Source organism: Haemaphysalis longicornis, unplaced genomic scaffold (assembly GCF_048455015.1).
Source record: "Haemaphysalis longicornis isolate Haplotype H1 unplaced genomic scaffold, Haemaphysalis longicornis Haplotype H1 scaffold_4, whole genome shotgun sequence".
NCBI lineage: Eukaryota > Metazoa > Arthropoda > Arachnida > Ixodida > Ixodidae > Haemaphysalis > Haemaphysalis longicornis.
Window position 1 is genome coordinate 122717242 of NW_027526361.1, and position 13534 is coordinate 122730775.

Below are 13534 nucleotides of genomic sequence, written 5' to 3' on the forward strand. Positions count from 1 at the left end.
TCAGACATACAACTGCTATATCCGAAAGATCCTGTGTGCAAGGTTTCCCAAATTAACAATTCTGAATGGCAATGGACCAAATCTTTAGAGCGAACATTACTGCTGGCTGATAACATTTGGTGTGAGTCGCGGGTTCGATTCCCGGCAGCGGCGGCCGCTTTTTTGATGCAGGCAAAAAGCAAAAACGCCCGTGTTTGCGAGATTTTGGTGCACGTTAAAGATCCCCAGGTGGTCAAAATTAAACCGGAGCCCTCCACTACGGCGCGCCTCATCGCCTGCGTTGCGTCGGCGCGTTAAATCCTCCAACTAATCTACATTTGGTGTGAACCACAAGTAGACGTTCAGCATGATTTTGAATTTTTTCGCTTCTGTTCTCTGTCAAATCGCTAAGCAACAAGCACGTTTTTTAGTAGCTCCACCCTAATGAGGAGCTCTTGAAAGAGTATAATCCAATCCTACCTGTCAGGGGATCATGGATACACTTCATGAGCTCATTCTTAAGGAATACAGCATCGGCTTTGGCAGGATAACGACAACAACGGGTGTACGGGTTTCTGTATTTTAGCTGAAATAAAGTTATTTAAAGTTCAGTAATTTTCTAACGTCACCTCCAGATTATTTTAAAGACCTCATACAGCAACGTCACCCCCATTCTGAGAATGGTGTTTAAAGAAAACAAAATCCGCGACAGAAAGACAATACCTTTTATGGGACCGTGTTATATTACTTGTAGTTTTCCTCTGTAAACTTTGTAGAGGAAGTAGAAGCAGACACAATTTGAATGTGTTTATTTCACATTGAGTTTGCAGTCTCACCCGTAAAGGCATCCATTTGCGTGTCCGCATGCCCTACAATTTATACCTGGAGACTCGCAAAAAGGAGGTGCTTCAATCAATACTTTGGCCATAGTACGCTCCATTCTTCACGGTTTAACTTATACGCCAGTCACAAAAGATGGTGATTGAACCACCCTCAGATCATCGCCGTGAGCTTTGAAGGATAGTGAACAAGGCGCTGGGCAAATATTTGAGTTTTAACTATTGATTGGGCTGGTTTTCCAACGCAGTGTTTAAAAAAGACCAAACTATTGCTCGAACGGGGAATTACCATCTATGAAGGCCGTGATTAAATTAAGCGATATCTGCGGCTGATCGTAAGGTACCATGTGTCCACTGTTGCGCAGCACCACGAAGTTGAGGTTATCAGCTCTCCTCGTATACCCATAGAGAACCTGGCCATCTGTGCTGTGCCAGGGACGCTGGGGTGCGCGGGCCCACGAGAGAGCACGTGACCAAATCATCCGTGATAAGAAGCGTTCGCTGTGTTTCGGGGGAATGGCAATATCCAGCATTCCACTGTACAGCAGAACCCTGTAGCCATTCTCCAGGACAACTGTCAACTGCGGTACAGCTGAGCGCATGAAGTCGTCGATGAAATGATCGTACACGACGTCGCGTGTTGTGGAAAACGGCCGCTGACCGACGTGCAGTGCTCTTCGGACCTCGGGTCGGGGGACAAATTTCTTGTAGTCTCTGACGTCCGCCGGCTCTTTGTCCAACAAGTAATTGTAAAGGTAGGAATAGCCCGTGACCTTATTGAAAAATGTAACATTCGTTTCAATGCCAAGTAGTAGACTGTCCAAAAGCCGAACAGCCGCTGCTGTGCTGCCCCTGCGAATGTGTCCGATAATTGCGTGCTCCACTTGGGTCATCTCGTAGGCGGCAAGGCGGTCAGCAAGGCCAATTCCGTATAAAAACTCGCCGAATCCAAGCGAATTGATTAGATCTGTCCAGCCGTTGCCGATAGCAATTCCTCGGAGATTGATCTTCACTCGCATTGTGCCCGCATTTTCATGGACGGCTGCAGCAAGAGTGGGTACATATTTGCCTGCGCATAGAGAATGAAAATTGAAGGAAAAGTATATACAAAAGTGTACTGCGATAAATGACACGCGTATGAAAGGAGGAAACTGTAACGTGGTGTTCCAAATATAACGATTTAAACCAAAATTTCAAGGTGTCCGCATTTGCAAAAAATAATTTTTTTCAACTGATGCAGCAGACGTGTAAAGTGTTCTTTCATTAGTGGAAGGATTAGATAAGAAAACAAAAACGTATTTCTGGAGTATTCCTACACACGACCCCACAAAAACTAAACACAATTTCAACTAGTGTGAATTCTCTGAAAATAGTGCAGCTTTTGTTCTATTCTGTCGCCGCGAACGTGAACGGGTGCTTGCCCAAGCACAGCAGCGCCGTCGACGCACAAATCTCACAGTTCCCGCAAAGGAGTCAGTAACTTAACGTCAGTGCCGGGAGGTCACTCCCCTCGTCCTCCCCTAGCGGGAGACCGTAAAAGAATTCTTGCGAGACCACAGCGATTGCTATCGTTGGGTCCGGGAACCGGTTTTTGCGAGGCCGCGGAATGTCTGGAAACCTCCTCCTAACCTAGCGCGACGTACGACTTTCAGTAGAGGGACGAAAAGGTTCGACCACAACAGCTTCTCTATTAGAATATCATGACATATCCCGTAGTAATCGATGCAGAGTATACGTCCGTCTGAAGCAGTGACGAGGCATTGTAACGGACGATCACTGTCGCACTGCTCAAAAGGGAACCCAACACCTCTGCCGCATTGCGACAAATATTAAACTGTAGATTTGCAGCCCTCGCAAACTGTCATCTGTGCGGGCTTGTCATGTGCTCCTTATTTATTTTCCTGTTTCGTGAGGACCTGGTGTTTGTGCAACTACTTTTTATGGTCGCGATTTTTATCCCCCTCTTAATTTTGCAACTTCACTTCTGTGACGAACTGGCTGTTGTTTTAATTGTAGCGCGAGTTCGCCTCAGTGAAAACTTCCGTGATTAATGTTGCGAAAACCCATGAATAAACCTATATGTGAGACCGGGCATCCGGGTTTTCGTTACGAGCAGTTTTCGAATTAAAGCTCGTGTGAATGAAGCAGAAACGAAACCAACATGCTATACATCAGTGATGCTGAACTCACCCTTGTTCACTGACATATTTGGCACTGAAAAACTGCGTGATTGGTGCCTGCTGCTGCTACACGGACCCCTTATTACCAAACGTATCTTAAGTATCACTTCCGGTGATAGTTTCCGGTGCCTTAACACGTTTCAAGAACCAAACGTGTACTCAGAGGGCACTTTTGCGAACTTTATGCAGTTTTCTGCCCTCAAAATGTCTGAGGGTGATGCTAGTTGGGACACTGTACCGGGTGGTGACGTCCTTCTTATCTGGCCGGCGGACAGGGCCGTTAGAATATCGAGCCTTTCTTGAAAAGAAAAACACTTTTTCTTTTCTTGCAGCAGAACTCATCACCGACGTACCGACACCTCAGATATCAGTGGACACGCGCGACTACACGCCGACAAGCAGGCCGAGTACCTAACCTACCCCTTACTTACACGTGGAAATGTACGGGAGAATGCGGTGCGGGCGAAAATCGCAAGATTAGTGGATTTCGCCAGCCGCGTTTAAAAAAAAAGGGCAAAAAAGATGGACTCGATCCTCAGCGTACCGAATTCGTTACATTAAAGTTAGCCGTCGCAACGTCTTTGTTACATACAGGTTGCAAACACATCGGCTGCAATGAAGGTGGAAATGGGGAAGTTGAAAACGTCGTTAAATCCAGGAATTCGTTACATAGAGGTTCGTTACATATAGGTTTAACTGTAACTAATTTCCAACGATAAAATAATTACTAGTTTAGTGACTAATCTGGAAGCGTGTGTAACCACTGGAATATAAATAAAAGCTGTTTGTAAACTGGCCAAACACAAACCACGAATCTGGCTTTTCATACGCAATATCAGTACCTGAATTTCCACTCAAACACATTGGTACTCTGTGTCATAGCGCGCATTTAGCGCTTGATCGCTTAAAGTGATGCAAAAAGAGTATTTAAGGTGAAATTTCGAGCCTGAAATCGGATATCACGAGCCGTATTCTTGATTGACGCTCTTGCTATATTATTCGCGACTGGTGGTTTTACTGTCATAATCATTTATCTTAAATGTGGTGATTAAACGTAACCACAGAATTGTGAGGTTGTCTATATTTTATTGCGTTCACTTTTGTTTAAAAAATCAGAGCCTTACATGTGCAGGGGGATTTCTGCTATTTGAAATTACTATTCTTTATGTCTCTCTGTTCAGAGAACTGTATAAGATGGGTGCACTTTACAACTCACACAGATGAAGCATTACAGGCACTAGAATCTCACATCAGAGCCGTGGAGAACACAGATGCAGCATTTTGTCGACTGTTTGATCGAATGATATTCGTTTTGGGTTGACCGGTATTGATGTTAATGGGTCAGTTTGAATTGTATCTATCTCTTATCAGTGTCCTAACTTGTCTTCTGTCCAAAGAATGGGATACATTACACAAGGCAGTTTGTTTTCAGCATTTAAGCGAAAGTTTCAGTGCATTAGCAAAAACTTTCTACGATTGTAGCGTTATCTTTGGAGACCTATATGCAGCAGTTACAAATATTTTGCCTTCCTTCTGCTGCATCTAGCAAAGCAGTTAGAAAACCAACGGAAGCGCCAGCTTTGTTTAGTTTTCATCGAAAGGGCTGCTGATGAGGTTTTACGATTATGATGGGGACAAACGTATCCATGTTTAAGGAATCGTCAGCACAGTCATAAGCACTCCTTAGAATAATTAGGCCACTTGACCTGGTCGGGTGGGATTGATTGGTTTACGGACCAGCTGGTGTGACGCTTCGGCGACACTTGAACTTGCCGAAATGTCAGGTAACAAGACATATTGCCGCTGATATGCGCTTGGCAGATTTAAATATCCTGCACAATGAAGCCATGGATATGTGCCCTGTGCTTGTAGAACAGTGTTGCTTTATTATGGAAATTTTATCTGCCCCATTAAGCGGAAAAGCGGGCGTTCGGTAGGGTGCAAGTTTTCTGTCACTCTTCGGGGAAAGGAGGGGGGGGGGACACGTGTGATGGCATTCTTACTTCAACTGGGGAAATGTTCGTTTTCCATAGTAATAAGAACCAGGAGTTATGTTAATCAGGAGCTCGATGACCATTTCTCAGTGCAGAGCCAGCTGACCTGCATCGGCCAGTGCCTGCGTCATTTTTTTCTGGCCTGCATTCCCCCGAACACTTACCAGCACAGGAGGCCGTTTTGTCCTTCATGGTTCAGGCTAAAACAAGTTGCACAAAACTGGACTAATTGGGGTTTTTTGGACCTTGCCCTACAGACTAATTTGCGTAAAAGGTAAAAACGGCGCGGTAGCAAGTGCATCAAAAATGATTCATTTAGAAGGGGCTCCACAATGGTATATGTTTGATTAATCCTGCGATGGGCACATCACAGAGTGCACTTTAAGTTCACATTATAGTGTGCACTTTCTGTGCACATTATAGTGTGCATTTTATGTGCACATCATAGTGTGCACGCAATGATTGCTTTGGTTGTAAGGCGTTGCTGTTTCTGCCCTTTTATTTCACCCTCAACTAACTACAATTTGCGCGCAATCCTATTACGACGCTGCAAAATTTTGATTAAACTATAATGAGCATTTTATTGGTATTGTTGCGATCGCTAAACGTACGCTACAGCGATCATTCCTGATAGGACCCAAGGTAAACTATCGAGAAATTCCATGTGCATGACGTCTTACAACGTCCTACTGCAGTCAACGTCACCCAATCCAAGTTAATTACGCACTCACTACGCAGCCTATCTGCGTCCTACCAGCGGTAGCATCTAAAAGGAAGTGCAAAGCACCGGCATAACGCCATATTTTCTGCCCAGAGTAATGTACATGGTTACATATGCAAAATGGATAGTTTTCCTGTTAGACTCTGCGGACACTCACGATTAGAGAACGGTCAGGAGAAGCAATAATGTTTCTCGTGGTTATCGTTTGTGCACATCTACGCATGTTTCATGCTTAAATCAACGCATTAAATTGTGCGCGGTATTTTTGTATTAAGTGATGCAGCAATATTAGCGAACTATACGCACGAGACGCGAGAAGCTTTAACAGTAAGACATATTTAGCTTTTGTCCCTTTTTCTGTTTTCAAGGTGTTGGAAAGCACAAAATAAATCTCTTGGGAAGTAACGGAAGTGTGCTTCATGCTCGTTTCTCGAAAACAAAAAGAAAGAAGGAACAGTGGCCGTCAATTTTATTTGCACAGCAGCTCGGCTGGTGTTGAATGCACACATCTTTTAGTAATTCATCGTGTATTTCTAAAAAAAGTTGTGAGTGGAATATAGGCAGCGTCTTGCGCGATAATGGTTACATAGCCTAGAAATCGCAGATCAAGTTAAGTGTGCTGTTCTGTGATCGTGTACATCTATACAAAACGGGGAAACTCTTCGGCCTCTGCTGTTTGAGGCTGGCCGTGACGTCTTCCAGTGCTGCAATCAGTAGCTAGAGAAAAATATCTCTTAATGGGAAAAAAATGTACTTTAATATATTGTTTTAATTGGCATGCACTTGTGGAAGTAACGATTTTCCGCACATATATAGTTCCTTAAAGACCTGTTTGACCTATCAGGCAAGCCACAGGCGGATGTACAAAGAAATAACCGGTCGTTCTTCTAAAAAGTGCACTCACCTGCGTACGACTCCCCGGTTACGTAGAACTCGTTCTGTGCCAAGTCTCCGAACAGCGTGAAGAACTGCTGCAGGAACTCCAGCATGTCGCGACTGGCGTCAGACACATTCCGGGCGTATCCCGCCTCCTTCTCGGTGTAGCTGAAACCCGTACCCACCGGCTGGTCCACATACAGCATCGAATAGCGCTGAGCCCACGTCACCTGGCGGAACTCCGCAAGCGTGCCATTGTTTGAAACGCGGTATGGTCCATTCCCGCTGAAGAATCCCAGCAGCGATGTGGTTCCCGGTCCCCCTTGCAGCCAGAGTACAACCGGAGCATTCTGCGGGTCACTCTGAGGAAAACCGGTAAAGGAAAATGTGGGGGTTCTGGAGACTTTAAGCGCCGCCAGTCAGTACCGACATGCTTGAGTGCATCGGCAGCAAAGGTTGAGTTCATCGTTGATTATGTTCTCTGGAAAGCCGTGGAGGAATTATGCGTTTTCTCGAGGTGTATGCATGGCGCCCTGACTTAAACTTTGGCTGCGTGCATTGACGTGGCTGCTGAGCAATCACATGACTGCAGTATAAAAAGGGTGAGAAAAGGTTTGACACGAACAAAGTCCGGGAGGGAGCGAAGTGGTAAAAATAAAAATGACTCTTGAATGCGCTACATATAAAACCGCAAAGAAAAAGCAGAAAAATATGAGCAGTGAAAAGAATGTCTAGGAGGACAGGATGGACGGGAAAGAGAAAGAACAATCAGTGAGAGAAAGAAATATATAGGTGTTAGCGCGGACGAGGTGAAGCAGCGCTCACTAAATCGAGTAAACAGAAATGCAGGTCAAGTACAGTGGAATCGCGTTGATACGATTCGACGTAATACGTTTTCGGCTTCATACGTTCTTACTTTTATTCACGGCCGACGTCCCATAGAAATAACGCATCTTTGTGCGTTTAATACGATCACATCTTTCCCAAAAAATAGGTTAATACGATCACGAAAGTGATCACACCAGACATTTCGTGAAACCTTACGCTTACTCTTCACTATACTAGCTTAAGCCGCTTACCAACAAGGCATGATCTGCACGTTGCGGAGCCGCTGAGACCGCGGTAGTGCCCGTTTAGCGGCAAAAATACCGCTGCCAGACGTGGCCGCTCCGTCCAATGATGACGACACGTCAGGCGATACACTGCGCCATCTCGCGAAACGTATCGTAATGGCACCGTATGACATGTTGCTGACATGCTTCGAGGAAGCTAGAGCGGCAGGAGTCAACGTCGACTCCCAAGAGTCCACCGGCTGGATTCACCGAATTAAGGCCGGACACGAATTGTACGAAACAGCGCGCGGCGAAGCGAAAAATACCGATAGCCTATTTTTTTACGTTGGAGAAGAATGTAATCCTGGACGCTGAAAAGAAGAAACTCCCGCACGAATTGACCGGCAACTTCAGCGTTGCTGAATAAACGTTAGTTGCTGACGGAGTACGCTTATTTTCCTCCTGCTTTCAACCTTTTTGGTTAATACGATTTTCGCATAACGGGTCTTATTTTCCGGTTCCCGTCAAGAACGCATCAACAAAGTTTCACTGTAGTCCCATCTTCCGTTACAGTTCTTCTCCAGCACAAGAGCTTAAATTTGTAAGGCCTAATGACTCACCCAAAAGGATAACCATTCCTTAGTTTGGTTTATTTATTAATACACAAAAGCTGAAATAATATTCAACGGCAGAGCTGTTTAAACTTGCAGTTCCACAGTGGAGTGCCCCCAGAAAACAATCATCATCGTCGAAGTGGCGAGGAGTGAAAATGCCAGGACAATAAGTGTATGGGAATGTAGCGAGGAGGCACACAGCCCATGAGAACGTGTTGGGATCGTGCGTCCCAAGAAAAAATGCGCTCAGGGAGGTTCCAGTGATCAAACTCGGGATGTTTACGCCGTCAAACTGGCAACGTTTTTACTGGGCCACCTCAACGGTCGGAGGGGTACGGTGTTAGCAGCAGCGGGCGAAACAAAACACGTGCAGGCAACTGAAGTATTAAGTGTTGGCACGCAGTGCACAACACCTAAAACAAAAAAGGCAAATAGGAAGTTTCGCAAGTATTAAAACTGAATGGGTTAATTTTAAAGTGGAAAAACTAGATAAACCAAAGAACGAGTTAAGCCGCCATAGTGTGCAGAAAGCATTCTCTCTTGCCTTTTCTGCCCGCCTCATTACAACATTGAAAGGCAAATGCACACATGGGTTTAGGATGTTGCAAATAAATAATAAAAGATCGAAAAAAGCGCTAACCTAACCCGCCAAAATCAGCACAACAGAGAACAATAAAGGGCCAGTGCCGCACGATACAAAACGAGGCGAACCCAAGAAAAAACGCTTCGCGTTTTCGAAATATAGCCTGGGCCCCCCGTGTTATGAAACTGGCTTCTATGTGATTGCATTCTTGGGGTGATCATTGGTGTGCTGTTCTGCCTGCCAGTTAACGTGCGTTTGTGCCTTAAGTGGGGAGCATAGACGCCGACCTCGCCCCAGAGATGGGGAGTTGTTCGCGAAACTGGTTGCCGCGGGTTTGGGCGCGTGCTAACGCGGTCCACTTTGGGAGAGATGTGAAAGCTTGCCGACAAAACGATCCGGGCCTTCCAGTCAAGGAGAACGTTCAGCGACAAGTTGGGAAATCCATTTGAGGTGCAGCAGCCGGTTCTCCAAAGAACGGAAATGGGCGGCCAGCTCGGATGTTTCTCCATCCTATCACCACTAGGGAAGCTGCGCCGTTTTTTTCTGTTTAAAATTTCTAAAATTTCTCTAGCGCCACCTGATACCAGATTGTATACCTCAACAAATGAGCAAGGTTTGAACAGCTCTTAACGAAATGTCGGCGTAGGGCTCAACTCGATAGATACTCGAATTCGGTGTCTAAAGACATGAAAGTAAATAATACATGAAATGACGGACAGCAGAAGTTTTTAGATTTTAAATTGACGGTATAAATAATTAAGCGGCTGACCGACCTTTAGCGTGCTTTCCTATTTCGTTTCGATTAAATGAAAAACCACAGTATCACTCACAACGTAGGGAGTCATTTGATATAAAGCATCGAGATTGAAGCGTTCACTGCTAATTGAGATAAAAACCTTCCCACAATTTGTTTTTATATTGTTGCGCACATGAAGACCATGACATTAAAGCAGGAAATCTTCTAATTAAAAAAATATTGCGCAGCTTGCACGAGTGGTGAAAGGCTGGAGAAACAGCAGCGGTGGCGCCACGAAAGTTCTCCATCACTGGTAGACGCAGATCGTTGGGTCCGGAGGCTAACCCATCCCTCCCTATGTCGACCGCGTTAGCACGCGCTAGAACTCGTGCCAACCGGATTCGTGAACTTAGCACCTGTAACGCGAACTCGGCGTCTATGCTCGTGAACTGGCAAGTGGAAGAGCAAGCGAGAGATGGCGCCACGAACGCAATCGCATAGAAGCCGATTTCGTGACACGATGGACCTAGGTTATATTCCGACCACGGGAAGCGCTTTACTGGGAAGCTGTATATGCCTACTATTCCGGTTCGATTAGGTTCGATTCCAGGGACCATCCTAACCACTATTTTTTCTTGAGACGCATACCCCCAACGTCTGCCTTGCCTCTTTGCCACTTTCAGTCACACGTCTTGGTCTGGAATTATCACTCTCTGCAGTTTCCTGGTAGCGTTCCACGGCGGAACTAAAAGTTCAAACAGCTCTGCTGTTAAGAGGCAGCTCGTCTGATGCGTACCCAGGCAACCATTCGATATACTTTATTTCCGCACTTCTAACGTGTTCAGAGTCTAACGTGTTCTAACTTCTAACGTGTTCACTATATTCTTTCGGTGTAAGATTAGACTGTTTAGAAATAGCTTCCGTTGATCAAGAAATTTAGGTAATGGGCTTCGCCCTGCGCCCTCATTCCTAATCCCGGTTCCACTCTTCGCTTTGCCAAAGTCCCCCTACATCACACGTTTAGAACTCGTGTTCGGCCGCCACTGGTTATTATAATAACTGCTGAGTTGCAAAAATAACATAATTGACACTTTATTTTAGTAAGGGCAGCAGGCCTTGCACCCGGTCATAAAATATTGTCGGTGCGTCAATATGAGGAAGGATGGAATTTAGGACCATACAATTTCCTTCTGTATGTCTAATACCTTAGGATAACGCAATGTCTGCGTTACTCCATTGCCTCCGCAGATATTTTTTTCTTGGGGAATACTTCTGCCATCCACGCAGGTCCTTATGACATTCCTAACTATTATGTCCGAAGGGCTCTGGCTACGTGGCCCCTTCAATATGTTCACAAGAATTATCGGGGTCTTTCTTCTTAAGACAATACAGTTGCTGCTCAGGCTCCAAACAAGAACCGCGTTGACAACAATTCCAATGCAAGGAATATGCTTCCTGGCCACCCTTCCACCCGCAATTCCGCCCGTCCCGAGACAAGTCGGCGCGGGGCCCCGTTTCCTTGGAAAAGAGTCAAGAAATCCAAGATCACCCCCAACGCTGCACTTCATGTCCGTTCAAAATATAAGGAGACAACGAAGCTGTTGGAGGTCAGAATAACTAGGTGAGCTTACCGCATATTGCAACACCCAGTAACTTTAACCCTGACTTTAACCTAACTATATTTCAACAAACATGCAAAATGCCACCGTGAACTCAATATGCAACAGTGCCAATATTAACACCATGTCATAAATGTAGAAGCAGCGCTTCGTTTAAACGGCCTTCCGCATGTAGTGGACGTAGCTTAACCACAAGAACCTTGAATGATTACGAACGCTTCATTCCAAAACCCAAAATTGCGGAAGAATATTTGCGCACCTGTGTGTCCTCTCTAAAAACTAAAAAGAAACCATAAAATGTTTTGCGCATTCTGATTGGTAATAAGCTGACTTTTTTCGCTATTGTAATGCCGTGTGTATCGCATGAGCTGCTATATTAAAAGCTGAATGAGTTGGAATAATGAGTTCCACCAGTTGCGATAGTAGGCTGATAAATGAACTTACCAGAGACGGCACAAACCAGAAGAAAAGATTGCTGCGGAATTTCTGGTTCACTGTTATATACCCGGCATAGCTGGTGATATCCACATCTGCTGGTAGACCCTTCACTTTGCTCATGGAGAGGGCTTCATCCAGGCGACCCTTCTTAATGAGGGGTGTGAGGAATAGTGGATCACCTGCATAGGGAAATCGATAATGTACAACAGGAAATAAGGCAACAGGAGAAGGGCGCGTGTCTAAGTAGGACTCAGTTAATTTTAAAAATATAATGCAGGACTGCTTAGTAGAGCGTACTTTACGTTTAGTTTTATCTACCTGAGGACAGAACTGAATGCCAAGCATAGCTGCGAACGAAAGAGTGAGAGAGGGATAGTGAGATAAAAAAAAATGTGCGAAGTTCTGCTACGGGGAATTGGTGGTCGTTGCCTCTGCTGCAGTGCCGACAATCAATGCCGGATTCATGATCGAAGCCTGAAGCCCTGGATTGGAGCTGCCCAGCGACCTCTCTCTGTGCTTGTAAGAGGTTATTGAAGGCAGAGATAATTGGAGCGAAGAGAATGCCACATTATCGGCAGATTTGGAGGTAAATAATGACAAAAGAATACGATGAACTGGTCACGTCTGCGATGGTACTTGTTTCTTGTAGGCGCCATGTTCTTCCTTGTACGTTGTTGAGCTTGACATGAGCAGGGTTAAATACGGTGCAGGAGTACACCCTGGAGCCACCAACGAGGGTGTACGCCACTGAACACAAGCCTTTACTCTGGGCGAAAAACGACGTTAGTATGTGCCAGGTGAGGGGGATTTCTTGCGTTTCGCTGCGGGTAACATGGCTCGGATCCAAACGCGCGGACAGCTTCCCGATGTAGAGTTTACGAGAAGCGGTTTTACTGGCATTGAAGAGAATAGAGGTAATGCGCAACAGCTCGAATCTCAAAGCACCAGTCTGTTGATAGGCGAACTGAAGTATTCCCGCGCTTTGCGAACAACCTCAAAGGCCTTGTTGGCAGTGAGCTGTGTTCTCCTGCCATGAATAGTTCGTGGGCGGCACACGAGGTAGTGGTACCAATCACACCTGTTTCCCCGACAATTCAGTGTCCTTCCAGGCTTGGCGAGAAGGATTTTCAGGTTCCAATCATAGGGGAGCAGTTGTATGCCCTGAAGGGAACTGAGGGAACTTAGAAGTGCCTGGTGAGCTCAATGGATGTCAGCATTGTGCTCCAGACATCGATACGTCGACTTTCGCGCGCCAGCCTGGAGCACCACACACTTGCGAACGCGTTGAATTACAGGCAGCAGCTGAGGTTCCGCCGGCATTTTAGTCACTAAGAGAAACGGGGAAATCGATGTAGTAGAAGTTTAAGTGCATCTCGCGCACGTAGCACAGCCGCCACTCCTGTGTTGGTGACAACGGATGGCGGGGCTTCAAGCCTCACAGCTGATAGAGGATGCCCCGCCCAGCGAGAGGCTGCCCGAGCCCGAGCCCTCTGCGAGAGGACGTCGCCGATGGGGTGCCTAGTGTCGATGTTACTGCGAAGGGTGCATGCGAAGTGAAAGCGGGAAACCGATCAGAGGTGCACGCGAGCCAGGTAGGCCCTACCAGAACGCCCGGGCTCAGCCTAGCGCTCGGGATGGGCTTGGGTCACCCGACTAATATTGATAACTTTTTACATTGCAGGGCCACACCTGAACCTGGAATTAATGATGCGGTAGGGCCCTGATATCACGGCCCGGCCCTGTAAACTGAGGCGATACCTAGATTTCCTGTAATTCCGACGACCTTACACGCTAGCGAAGCGGCCTAATTAGGGTGCAGTTTTTTTAATTTCAGAGCACTTTAGGCGCTAGCCTTGTCGTCCTAGCTCGCTCGCTCGACCCAAGTATATAGAGCACCAAGGCG

The 13534-nt window shown here is 46.1% G+C and overlaps 1 protein-coding gene across 1 annotated transcript in view; it reads right to left on the minus strand.

Moving 5' to 3' along the window:
* Window positions 1–1016: 1016 nt before the first annotated feature.
* LOC144179986 (venom serine carboxypeptidase-like) overlaps window positions 1017–13534 on the minus strand; it is a 35197-nt gene continuing 22679 nt past the window's right edge. The window contains exons 3-5 of the mRNA XM_077708400.1: window positions 11638–11810; window positions 6618–6951; window positions 1017–1887 (exon numbers count right to left, since the gene is read on the minus strand). Of these exons, the coding sequence (XP_077564526.1) occupies window positions 1085–1887; window positions 6618–6951; window positions 11638–11810 (1310 nt within the window). The 3' untranslated portion in view covers window positions 1017–1084. The remainder of the gene's footprint in view (window positions 1888–6617; window positions 6952–11637; window positions 11811–13534) is intronic.